Here is a 14104-nt window from a genome sequence, read left to right as displayed (position 1 = left end):
TCCATGTGTCAGTATATAATGCCTGCATCTGAAGAAGTGAGGTTTTTACCCATGAAAGCTTATGCCCAAATAAATCTGTTAGTCTTTAAGGTGCCACCAGACTCCTTGTTGTTTTTGTAGATACAGACTAACACGGCTACCCCCTGATACTTGACACAGATCCCTGTGTAAAAACTTTATGTATTGAATAGGAAACTTCATAGGAAAAGATCGCAGAAGAAAACATTAAACTTTTCACTGAAGCGGTATTTAATAACCTATCTCTTTCTCTTCTTCCATTTTTTTTTTTCAAGGAAGCCAGTTTTTGTATTCGACTTATGGCTTTACCCTTCTGAGTGCTGTGGTGGAGAGAGTTTCAGGATGTAAATTTACAGACTACATGCTGAAAATGTTTCATGACTTGGATATGCTGGCAACTGTCTTGGATGACAATGAATCAATGATATACAATAGAGCAAGGTAAATGAGAATGAAATTGCACCCTGTATTCCTATGCTGGCAGCTGCTTGCTCAAGTTCTTCACTGTACTGGTAAGGGTTAATAGATGTGTGTTTTTAAAAGCTAATTTAAAGATGAAATGATTTGTAAAAAAATCTTAATCATATGGCTGGAATGTATTATGTAGGGCTGTCAAGTGATTAGAAAAATTAATCGTGATTAATCTTGCTGTTAATAGAATATCATTTATATAAATATTTTTTGATGTTTTCCACATTTTCAAATATATTGATTTCAATTACAACACAGAATACAAAGTGTACAGTGCTCACTTTATATTTATTTTTATTATAAATATTTGCACTGTAAAAATAAAAGAAATAGTATTTTTCAATTCACTTAAAGAGATTGCACTACAGTACTTGTATTATGATGAAAGTTGAACTTACAAATGTAGAGTTCTGTACCAAAAAATAACTGCATTCAAAAATAAAACCATGTAAAACTTTAGAGCAGGGATCGGCAACCTTTGGCACATGGCTCGCCAGGGTAAGCACTCTGGCGGGCCCGGCTGGTTTGTTTACCTGCCGCGTCCACAGGTCCAGCGGATCGCGGCTCCCACTGGCCATGGTTCGCCGTTCCAGGCCAATGGGGGCAGCGGGAAGCGGTGGCCAGCACATCCCTTGGCCCGCGCCGCTTCCTGCAGCCCCCATTGGCCTGGGACTGCGAACCGCGGCCAGTGGGAGCCGCAATCGGCCAAACCTGCAGACGCGGCAGATAAACAAACTGGCCTGGCCCACCAGGGTGCTTACCCTGGCGAGCCGCATGCCAAAGGTTGCCGATTCCTGCTTTAGAGCCTACAAGTCCACTCAGTTCTACTTCTTTTTAAGCCAGTCTCTCAGACAAACAAGTTTGTTTACATTTGCAGGAGATAACGCTGCTTGCTTCTTGTTTACAATGTCATCTTAAAGCGAGAACAGGCTTTCGCATGGCACAGTTGTAGCCGGCATTGCAAGATATTTACGTGCCAAATGCACTAAAGATTCATCTGTCCCTTCATGCTTTGGCCACCATTCCAGAGGACATGCTTCCATGCTGATGACTCTCGTTTTTTTAAAAAAAAATGCATTAATTAAATTTGTGAATGAACTCTTTGGGGGAGAATTGTATGTCTCCTGCTCCGTGTTTTACCCGCATTCTGCCATATATTTCATGTTATAGCAGTCTTGGATGATGACCCAGCACATGTTGTTTGTTTTAAGAACACTTTCACTGCAGATTTGACAAAATGCAAAGAAGGTACCAATGTGAGATTTCTAATGATAGCTACAGCACTCGACCCAAGGTTTAAGAATCTGAAGTGCCTTCCAAAATCTGAGAGGGATGTGGTGTGGGGCATGCTTTCAGATGTCTTAAAAGACCAACACTCCAATGCGAAAACTACAGAACCCGAACCACCAAAAAAGAAAATCAACCTTCTGCTGGTGACATCTGAGTCAGATGATGAAAATGAACATGCGTTGGTCTGCACTGCTTTGGATAGTTATCGAGCAGAACCCATCATCAGCATGAAAGCATGTCCTCTGGAATGGTGGCCAAAGCATGAAGGGGCACACAAATGTTTAGCATATCTGGCACGTAAATACCTTGCAATGTGGGCTACAAAAGAGCCATGCAAACGTCTGGTCTCACTTTCAGGTGACATTGTAAATAATAAGCTGGCAGCATTATCTCCCGTAAATGTGAACAAACTTGTTTCTCTTAGCGATTGGCTGCACAAGAAGTAGGACTGAGTGGACTTGTAGGCTCTAAAGTTTTACATTGTTTTGTTTTTTTAGTGCAGTTATGTAACAAACAAACAAAATCTACATTTGTAATTTGCGCTTTAAGAACATAAGAATGGCTGTACTGGGTCAGACCAAAGGTCCATCCAGCCCAGTATCCTGTCTACCGACAGTGGCCAATGCCAGGTGCCCCAGAGGGAGTGAACTTAACAGGTAATGATCCAGTGATCTCTCTCCTGCCGTCCATCACCATCCTCTGACAAACAGAGGCTAGGGACCCCATTCCTTACCCATCCTGGCTAATAGCCATTAATGGACTTAACCTCCATGAATTTATCCAGTTCTCTTTTAAACCCTGTTATAGTCCTAGCCTTCACAACCTCCTTAGGCAAGGAGTTCCACAAGTTGACCGTGTGCTGTGTGAAGAACTTCCTTCTATTTGTTTTAAACCTGCTGCCCATTAATTTCATTTGGTGGCCCCTAGTTCTTATATTATGGGAACAAGTAAATAACTTTTCCTTATTCACTTTCTCCACATCACTCATGATTTTATATACCTCCAGCATATCCCCCCTTAATCTCCTCTTTTCCAAGCTGAAAAGTTCTAGCCTCTTTAATCTCTCCTCATATGGGACCCGTTCCAAACCCCGGCCTAATCATTTTAGTTACCCTTCTCTGAACTTTTTCTAATGCCAGTATATCTTTTTTGAGATGAGGCGACCACATCTGTACGCAGTATTCAAGATGTTGGCATACCATGGATTTATATAAGGGCAATAAGATATTCTCCGTCTTATTCTCTATCCCCCTTTTAATGATTCCTAACATCCTGTTTGCTTTTTTGACTGCCGCTACACACTGCGTGGACGTCTTCAGAGAACTATCCACGATGACTCCAAGATCTTTTTCCTGATTAATTGTCGCTAAATTAGCCCCCATCATATTGTATGTATAGTTGGGGTTATTTTCCCAATGTGCATTACTTTACATTTATCCATATTAAATTTCCTTTGCCATTTTGTTGCCCAATCACTTAGTTTTGTGAGATCTTTTTGAAATTTTTCACAGTCTGCTTTGGTCTTAACTACCTTGAGCAGCTTAGTATCATCTGCAGACTTTGCCACCTCACTTTTTACCCCTTTTTCCAGATCATTTATGAATAAGTTGAATAGGATTGGTCCTAGGACTGACCCTTGGGGAACACCACTAGTTACCCCTCTCCATTCTGAAAATTTACCATTTATTCCTACCTTTTGTTCCCTGTCTTTTAACCAGTTCTCAATCCATGAAAGGATCTTCCCTCTTATCCCATAACAACTTAATTTACATAAGAGTCTTTGGTGAGGGACCTTGTCAAAGGCTTTCTGGAAATCTAAGTACACTATGTCCACTGGATCCCCCTTGTCCACATGTTTGTTGACCCCTTCAAAGAACTCTAATAGATTAGTAAGACATGATTTCCCTTTACAGAAACCATGTTGACTTTTGCCCAACAATTTATGTTCTTCTATGTGTCTGACAATTTTATTCTTTATGATTGTTTCAACTGATTTGCCCAGTACTGATGTTAGACTTACCGGTCTGTAATTGCCGGGATCACCTCTAGAGCCCTTTTTAAATATTGGCGTTAAATTGGCTATCTTCCAGTCATTGGGTACAGAAGCCGATTTAAAGGACAGGTTACAAACCATAGTTAGTAGTTCCGCTATTTCACATTTGAGTTCTTTCAGAACTCTTGGGTGAATGCCATCTGGTCCCGGTGACTTGTTACTGTTAAATTTATCAATTAATTCCAAAACCTCCTCTAGTGACACCTCAATCTGTGACAATTCCTCAGATTTGTCACCTACAAAAGCCGGCTCAGGTTTGGGAATCTCTCTAACATCCTCAGCCGTGAAGACTGAAGCAAAGAATTCATTTAGTTTCTCCGCAATGACTTTATCGTCTTTAAGTGCTCCTTTTGTATCTCAATCGTCCAGGGGCCCCACTGGTTGTTTAGCAGGCTTCCTGCTTCTGTTACTACCTTTTGAGTTTTTGGCTAGCTGTTCTTCAAACTCCTTTTTGGCTTTTCTTATTACATTTTTACACTTAATTTGGCAGTGTTTATGCTCCTTTCTATTTACCTCACTAGGATTTGACTTCCACTTTTTAAAAGATGCCTTTTTATCTCCCACTGCTTTTTTTACATGGTTGTTAAGCCATGGTGGCTCTTTTTTAGTTCTTTTACTGTGTTTTTTAATTTGGGGTATACATTTAAGTTGGGCCTCTATTATGGTGTCTTTGAGAAGTGTCCATGCAACTTGCAGGGATTTCACTCTAGTTACTGTACCTTTTAATTTCTGTTTAACTAACTGCCTCATTTTTGCATAGTTCCCCTTTCTGAAGTTAAATGCCACAGTGTTGGGCTGTTGAGGTGTTCTTCCCACCACAGGACTGTTAAAAGTTATTATATTATGGTCACTATTTCCAAGTGGTCCTGTTATAGTTACCTCTTGGACCAGATCCTGCGCTCCACTCAGGATTAAATCGAGAATTGCCTCTCCCCTTGTGGGTTCCTGTACCAGCTGCTCCAAGAAGCAGTCATTTAAAGTATTGAGAAATTTTGTCTCTGGATTTCGTCCTGAGGTGACATGTTCCCAGTCAATATGGGGATAATTGAAATCCCCCACTATTATCGAGCTCTTTATTTTGATAGCCTCTCTAATCTCCCTTAGCATTTCATTGTCACTATCACTGTCCTGTCATGACAGAGATTGCACTATGGTCCTTGTATGAGGTGAATTGAAAAATACTCTTTCTTTTATCATTTTTACAGTGCAAATATTTAATAAAAATAATATAAAGTGAGCAAGTACACTTTGTATTCTGTGTTGTAATTGAAATCAATATATTTGAAAATGTAGAAAAACATCAAAAATATTTAATAAATTTCAATTGGTATTCTATTGTTTAACAGTGCGATTAAAACTGCAATTAATTTTTTATTGCGATTAATTTTTTTGAGTGAATCACGTGAGTTAACTGCGATTAATTGCGGCCCCAGTATTATGATATTGATTCCATGAGTTCAAATTTATTTTCAAGTCCTAATGTTTAAGGATTGATCACACTTCTTTCCTATTGTGAGAGCATATATTTTAAGAAGGGAGAGGTAGGAATTCTGAAATTCACATTTGTTTAGTTCAGTTGGGTGAGGAAGTGAAGGGAAAATAAGGACATAATAACCCCCAAAATACTGCTACAATTATTTCTATAATAAGAGTAGAAACAATAAAATCTTGTTGTTATAGTGGAGATAGTTGCATCAATTTCTTTAATCATTCTTTTAAATTGCTCTCCAAAAATGTACGTTATCAGATTTCTTGAATCTCATCTTTTTTCATTTATTTGAAATCTTCTTTAATCTGCCTATATCACTTAAACCTACATATCATAAAGAATGATTTCAAGTTCTTTATCAGGCTTCAATTATATGCACTCAGGAGAGTATGTTATAAAGAAAATAACTTTAAATTTCTTTTTTGACTCAAAATCCATTATAGTGGATAAAATACTTATGGATTTAAAGTATTGCGTGTGAGTTTACAAAATCTTTGATTAAAGTATTGCTTAAACTGCAAAAAAAATAAAATAATTGACGGGTTTAATTGTAAAGTATGTAGACACCACAATGTGCTTCTAAAATTACCTCCAAAATGTTTCATGGAACAGTAATAGTATAATCTTCCTATAATATTCCACAGTTATTTATAAATTAGACAGCACCAGAACACTTATAAATATCTGTATCTAAAAGAACCTTGTAATAGTTTGCGATTTTGGCAGCTTTTAAGAACGTTAAGGAGGAATTTGTATATGAGTTCGTATTTAATGGGTTAGAGTCATTCTTGCTGTTTCCCTCACCAATCTTATTTTACTGAGTTACCTAGCCACAAAAATCACCCACAAGCACTGAACTTGAGGTTTGTTGACTCAGTCATTAAATTTTGGCACGGGAAGAGGATTCTAACTGAATATCATGAACAGATTATGGAAAAACCTCATGGGTATCTGAGTTTGATATACAGCTTTCAGATTTCCTGTGTTGGAAAAAATACTTTGTGTTCTTAATGAAGAATGGTTATCCCAAGTTAACTTTTTTTTGTTAACTCTAAAGCAGTGGAAATAGTACTCCTATGAAAAGAGATGTAATTCAAGTTCAAGATTTATATAAGTTTGTTACATCCTAAATTCAAGTGTGTATAAATGGACTAGTATGTTGGCATTACTGCTTCAGACATTAGAGGTTTTTTTTTTTTTAATTTAAAATATTTTGATGTGAATTTTGCAGCCCTTTTACAAATGCACATTAGAGTAAGTTGCAGACAATGATTATATAATATAGATAATAACCATAATCACATCACCAGCTGGTGGTAGTATGTATAGCTAGAATGTTTGTTTATGTATGTGGCAACGCTCCTATTGCTCAATTTATGAAAATTACATTATTTTCATAATGTATTTCATTGCTTTGATGGAGGAGGAGAAAATAATCTGTTAAGAAAATTGGTCACACTGCATGGCCAATTTATCTGTTCTTGGGAAACCCACTTATTTCACTTGCTTAAGTAACTTTCATCAGGTCTCAAGGTGTAGCAAAATATAAAGCAAGTTCTCTCCTAAAATATGTGCTTGGCTAAGCTTCAATATAGTAGTGGCAAATTAACTGTAACTCAGTGAGCTGCTGCTATCATGAATGTAGTTATAATGGGCTGATCTTGCCAGTTGCTGAGCATGCTGCAACTCCAGCTGAGCACTTTCAGGGTAGCAGGTTGGTTAAATCAACTGGCAAGATCAGGCCCTCGGTTTTAGTGTATTTTTTGGGCTGCTAGTAGGGTGACCAGATGTCCCGATTTTATAGGGACAGTCCCGATTTTGCGGGCTTTTTCTTATACAGGCACCTATTACCCCCCCCCACCCCCGTCCCGATTTTTCACACTTGCCCTCTGGTGCTAGTGATGAGACTTTAGTTTTTGAGTTGACAAAACATAAGATAAGTGTGCATATCTAGTATTGTGGGGAAGGGTGGGTGAATGCAAGCCTTAGCTAGCCATCTCTTCTTTTCCCTGGGTAATTTTACATGTAGATACGTTTTGCTTCTGATCAGTACCACTCTGGCTGCATTCTAAAGTTAAACCAGGATTTTTCCAATCTCTTTATTTTGCTGATGTCTTTATAAGAGAGCTTCTCTCTTCTTAGTAGTCTAGCTCCCTTCTCAATACCCCAAGGCCCTATTATTATTGACTTTCAAAATATTTCATTCTGCAGACCACTAGACAGGGCTTTGCAAGGTAAAGTATAAGAACTACTAAGCTAGACAAAACCACAGAGGCTGTAATATACCCTTGTAATATAATGGAAATGCTAGTCAACTTACAAGCCTCTATTTTTACTTAGAGAGTGGGGATTTAATGCCAAAATGTGGGTTCCATTTTTCCACTTAAACTGTGAAAGAATTTATTTGCTGCTTCTCCTTTGATTTGTTCTTTCTTGGCCCCTGTATTCTCTGCTTTGCTGGAAACTACTTCATCTGCACAACTATTTTCGCTTCCAAGTTATCACATTCAGCTATTCAAAGTGAAAGTTAATTAATTTGAAATGTCTTCCTAAACTTTTTTCTCTTCCTTTCCTTCCACTTTTTCTTGTCCCTTTTTTATTTCATTTTAGTAACTTTATTATTTTATCATTGTATCATTTTCTAGTTCCTGTGTTTTCATAATCTTTTTCCTGGCTGGCTGGTTACTTAAGTCTTTTTTCTAAAAGCATGAAAAACACTGTGTGACAAAGTGAGAATGTTCTTAATGTTTTCTCTGAATACCGTGTGGGTGCCTCGGTTTCCCCTATGCATTTCTTAAGTATCTAGGTGGTGGGATAAGGGTGTGTTATTGTTGCAGAGCCTTAGAGGGCCAGTGTTATGATGTCTGCACAGAGAATGGCCTACACCCTGTCTCCTGGCAACTGATGGCCTGGGCCCCTCCCCTGCAAGTGCCAACTGAAGGTGTTGGAGAACAAAGAGATCAGGTGGCCTCCTGGTGGCCTCTCTCCCAGGAAAGAGACAAAGACCAGAAGAGGGACTGGAGGGGGTTTTCAGTTTGGAGCTGGGGAAACGGAGGGATGCCCAGGACTGGCATCTGGGCTCCCTACCTCCCAAGATGGACCTGACTGAGAGGTCCTGGTTTCTGTACCTAAAAGCTCTCTTTTGGACTGTATTCCTGTCGTCTACTAAACCTTCTGTTTTCCTGGCTGGCTGAGAGTCATGATGAATAGCAGGAAGTGGAGGGTGCAGGGCCCTGACTCCCCCAGATTCCGTGACACACTATTTTGAAAGTGATCTCACCAGTAGTGAGTCAACTTGGTGAGGAGGCAAGATCAGCTCTGCCCTGGCTTGTTTATCTATTATTTAGAAATCAAGCCTATTTCACTGAGTTCTGAAACAGAAGGCAGAGGTAATTCATGTAAAACTGCTGAGCCGCCATAGTAATTAAATGGCCTTTGCATGTCCACGCTATAGTCTTTGTGTCGGCAGTGTGCATCCTCACTTGCAGCGCTTGCATCGATGCAGGCAGCAGTGCACCCTGGGTAGGCATCCTACTGTGCAACTCACCACTATCTAGCTCAGGGTGTTTTGGGAAGGGTTTGCAATGCCTCAGGGGGCAAACAAGTCGTACAGGGGTGACTGGGAACATGGTTTCAACGTCCCATGATGCAGTTTTCTCCATCCTGTAATTTTATCTGCATCCCATAACATTTTATGCTGTTTTTCAAAAGCCGTGCAAATCCGTGTCTCCATCTCTAAATAAAACAAATAAATAAAATTATATATATATATATAGTTTTTTATTTATTTATTTATTTTATTTGCAGCATTGGAGTTCCTGAACTGCAGTGGGGGGATAGGCGGCATGCATATCCCTATTTTGGCAGCAAGCCATCTTGCCACAGAGTACATCAATAGAAAGGGCTACTTTTCTATGGTATTACAAGTGCTGGTGGATCATTGGGTGCATTTTACCACCATCAATGCAGGATAGTAAGGGAAGGTGCATTACACACGCATCTTTAAGAACACAGGTCTATTCAGAAATCTCTCTGGAGGGTTCACAGGACATCTCGGTATGCACAAACCATTCTGCAGGCCCCCCCTCTGCATAACTGTATGGAGGAATGATGTGTCCCTGGAAGATCAAAGCAAAGTACATACTTACCCAGAGGTTCCTTCCCCTTCATCAGGCTCACCTGTGCTGGATTCTAGGGACTGGCTTGACAGCTCTGGAGTCAAACACCTCGTCCTTAGGGTTCACTGCGGTGGCCTGTGACTCTGAGTCCTCTGAAGTATCCACAAGGCCCTTGTGGGGGAGGGGCAGGGTGTCACTCTAGAGGATGGCATGCAGCTCCTTGTAAAAGTGACATGTCTGCGGCTGTGCACCAGAGCGACTGTTAGCCTCCCTTACCTTCTGGTACACCTGCCACAGCTCTTTGACTTTCACGGAGCACTGCTGCGTGTCCCTGTTGTAGCCTTTCTCCTCCATGCCCTGATCGATCGGCTCGTAGATACAGACATTTCTGCAGCTGGATCAGAGCTTCTCCGTACAGACTCAGGAGATACACCACTTCCTGTGTAATCCTGGCAAGACATGGAGCTGGCCTGGTCAGCTGAGCAGTTGGTCTGTGAGCTCTCCACACCCGAGCAAACAGGAAATGGAAGTTCAAAAATTCATGGGGCTTTAAAAGGGGAGGGGCGTGTACCTGCATAGCTGGCCACAGGGCAGTGGAGTTTAAAACAGTGACAAGAGCGGTCACATGGGTCATTAGTGGCCTCCAGAATGTGTCCCAGAATGTGTCACAAAGTCTGTCTAACACAGTGTCTACACAGACACTGTCGCCCTAACTATGTCAACCTAACCCACCTCTTGCAGGGGTGGAGTTAAGTTGGCGTAGTGGGCGAAATGCATCGTCGGGAGCGACATTTTAGTGTAGACGCTTACAGAGTTAGGTCAGTGTAAGCTGCCTTGTGTCAACCTAACTCTGTAGTGTAGACCAGACCTGAGTGTCCTTCACAGACCTGAAGAACAGCTCTGTGTAAAAAATTGTTTGGTGTATTTTCTTGTTTAACTGGTGTGCCCTTAGCTAGCTGAATAGTTCTGCAGCTAGAAAGTCCAGATCTGGAGAGGGCCCACATGAATTCTGGGGGAATTGTTAAAAAAAAAATCATTAAACCCGAGATTTAATTTGTAGCTTCTGGAGAAAAATTCCCACTGTAACTTTTTTTTTTAAAGGTGCAGTATCCTGAATTGTAATAAATGATCTCTACATTATTCATAGTTTAGAATGTTTAAAAGAAAATATGTTTTCAAAATGGGTCTGTCTAAAAGGCATCTTAAACGTCATAGTTTTGTTTGAATTGATTTTGCTCAATCCAAGGTTCTGTATACCAACCATTCCAACAGATTCACGAGTCATGTTTTGATATGCAGTTATGTCACTGTGCTTACATTGAGTGCTACAGGTAACAAACGATATTTCTATGAGCTAATGGGTTGTTGTTGTTATCATTCAGGTGTATTAGGTAGGATAAAAAAACAAAATAAAGTTCACAGCTGTTATAATATTGTGAACTTCAAGTGTTCAAAAAACATGAGTCAGCCCCCTCCCCCCCAAAAAAATCCATGAGAATAAAAAAAAAAAAAATTGGGGGTACTTCATTTGCTTTCTGGATTGTTGAGGTTTTTTGGGGTTGTGTATTCAAGCTTTTCGCTGCAGCCATGAGGGCTAGAAACTACCTTTGCTTTTAAATGAAAGCTGTCTTGTGTAATCATGATTCAAGGAGCTGGGGCTTTAAGAGAAGCACCAAATATCATAAGACCAGCAACAAAATCCTGAATTGGTTACACCATTGTCTGTAATGTTAATGAAGGAATTCCATGTATAACTATGCCTAAAGGAGACATTTCAGTTCTCTAAGGAGAGGTGTGTGTGGTTTTGCAAAGAAGAAGGCTGGAGAGTTCTGTGAGTTTATATAGAGTTTGAGTTGTTATGCTGTTGTGGCTCATGATTTTGTAAACTATATCACGAGTCCCCAGTCTTAGGCTCCTTTTTTAACCTTTCATAAACTGAAATAAATATTGTTGGGGGAGAGGAGAAATGTAATTGGGGGTATTCTGTTTGTCCCAGGGATTGTTTAATGCTAGACAAAATGCAGGGCCCCTTGTTGAAATTATCCTTGGAAGCTAAACTATAAAGTATAGTGATAGCTCTCAAACTATAAAACACTGCCACCCTGTGGCTTATTTCATGATCTTTATGATCTTCTCTAATTCAATAGCACTGAAGTAAACTGCAAAACCTCCGAGAGGTATTCTCATCATTGTAGATAGGGAAAGTTAGAGTAGTTAAGTGCTATAATAAGTCTGTGGCAAAGCTGAAATCAGTTCTTAGTTCATTTTTTAGATAGTTACCCTACACCTCTCATATATTATGTAAAATAATCCAATTAAATATTTGAGTTATTTACATTATTGAGACACAATTCAACAGTGACTCTTTTCCATTGTTGCTGATAGATCATCCCAGTTTGCAGTTCTCAGTGGTGATTTCCAAAGTCGTCATCTTGTGACAGCTTTTGCAAGATCGTTGCATGTCTGAAGAAATGGTTCTGGAATACCTCCTGTTTACAGATGGCCTACAGTGGAATGAACAAAGTCCCAATACCTTGATAGGGTGGCACTAGGAGAAACAGGATGAAATGAAGAAAGGAGAAACTTGGGCTGAATGGTAAACATTCAGACAGTTACACTAATAAGTAAACAAACTGATTTATTCATGTCTGACTATCAGTGACAGCATAGCAGAATTACCTTAAGCTGGGGTAGTCAATTATTTTTTTGTCAAGGTCCAGATTTCTTGATCAAGGTATAGTCAAGGTCCAGGCTCCAGAGAAAATAACAACAGTAATGATGGTAAGTAGATAAAAAGATTTCAGGATCTATTCAAAAGTGGCTGGCAGTTAGGGTTGCCAATTTTGGTTGGATGTATTCCTGAAGATTTCATCACATGACAATCTTTAATTAAAGAATAATCTTTAATTCCTGGAGACTCCAGGCCAATCCTGGAGTACTGGCGATCCACCTATTGACTACCTCTGCCTTAAGCCTTCATGATCCAGCACTAATTTTGAGCACTCAGTAGTTGACCTTCCCATGATCAGCCACAAACCATCCACCATTTCCTCACTGGTTGTCCCGTGCTATGATGACCCTCCACCATTGCTCCCTTAATTTTTTCTCAAGGTTATTTCCATCTCTGTGCTTAATGAGACCAAAGTGCATAAGATTGCATGTTAATTTCCAACATCAGGGTCTGCTTCTCTCCAGTAATACTGCTAACGTTGGCATTCATCTTTTTTTCCATCCAGGAGATATACAAGAGTCTTTCCCAGCACCACATTTTAAAAGCTTTTATTTTCTTCCTATCAGCAACATTAACTTTCCATGATTCACATCTATAAATCACTATGGAAGAAATTAAGTTTTTCACTAGTCACACCTTTGTACATTTCAAGATGCCACAGTTTTTCCATACTTTCTTAAGAGAGGCCATAGGTGAGCAAGTGATCCCCTGTTGTCTTCTGATTTCTTTGGAACAGCCTCGTTGGTTGATGTCGTGAACATACAGCTAAGGGTAGCATAAAATCCCTCCTTTACCTGTAAAGGATTAAGAAACTCAAATAACCTGATTGGCACCTGACCAAAAGGACCAATAAGGGGAGAAGATACTTTCAAATTTGTAGGGGAAGGTTTTTGCTTTGTGCTCTGTGTGTTGTTCTCTCTGAGACAGAGAGAGACCAAGCAAGTAATCCAGTTCCTTCTGAAATGATACATCTAATATTATAGAAATAGTAAGTAATAGCAAGGAAATGCGTTAGATTATCTTTTGTTTTAGCTTGTGAATTTTCCCTATGCTAAGAGGGAGGATTATTCCTGTTTTTTGTAACTTTAAAGTTTTGTCTAGAGGGGAATCCTCTGTGTTTTAAATCTTATCACCCTGTAAAATGACCTTCCTCTTGATTTTACAGAGGTGCTTCTTTTACTTTTTTCTTTATAATAAAGTTCTGTTTTTAAGAATCTGATTGGGTTTTTAGTGTCCTAAAAACCCAAGGGTCTGGTCTGTACTCACCTTGGTTACCTATTTGGTTGGTATATTATTCTCAAGCCTCCCCAGGAAAGGGGGTGAAGAGGCTTGGGGGGATATTTTGGGGAAACAGGAACTCCAAGTGGTCCTTTTCCTGAATCTTCATCTAACTCACTTGGTGGTGCCAGCGATACCATTCCAGGGCAAGGAATTTGTGCCTTGAGGAGGTTTTTAACCTAAGCTGGTGAAATATAAGCTTGGGGGTCTTTCATGCAGGTCCCCACATCTGTACCTCAGAGTGAAGAGGGAACCCTGACAGTTGGATATATATGATCTCAGTTAATTAAATTAATCTACTGCCTCTACAGCTTTCTGTTAATCGAGATGTCTGCTTGCATCCTGTTTTTCTTAGTCGTCATGTCAATGTACATAATTTTGTTTTTGTTGCATTCAGGAATAGTCCGTATTCCTTACTAATTCTTTTTACATTTGTTGCATTGCATCAGTGATTGTAGCAAAGAATATCATACCATCAGCATATCTGAGGTTGGTTAGGAGGTGTCTTTTGTAGTTTTAATTTTATGTTTGAGGCTAGCAGCTGATAATCTGACCCACAGACCGCACTCAGTGTTGCTGTATCATTAAACAGCTGATTTAGTTCTTTGTCTTATCAGGTGACCTCCATGTGTAGAAACATCTAGGATGCTGGATGA

General features: G+C 39.7%; 1 protein-coding gene across 1 annotated transcript in view; it reads left to right on the top strand.

Moving 5' to 3' along the window:
- LACTB (lactamase beta) overlaps window positions 1–14104 on the top strand; it is a 31411-nt gene that overhangs the window by 9515 nt on the left and 7792 nt on the right. Inside the window, exon 5 of the mRNA XM_026648247.2 lies at window positions 294–459. Within this exon, the coding sequence (XP_026504032.1) occupies window positions 294–459 (166 nt within the window). The remainder of the gene's footprint in view (window positions 1–293; window positions 460–14104) is intronic.

The sequence above is a fragment of the Terrapene carolina genome, unplaced genomic scaffold, assembly GCF_002925995.2.
Source record: "Terrapene carolina triunguis isolate 2854851 unplaced genomic scaffold, T_m_triunguis-2.0 Scaffold67, whole genome shotgun sequence".
Lineage (NCBI taxonomy): Eukaryota > Metazoa > Chordata > Testudines > Emydidae > Terrapene > Terrapene triunguis.
The sequence above is the reverse complement of the archived record's forward strand: the minus strand, read 5'-3'. Positions and strand labels throughout refer to the sequence as shown.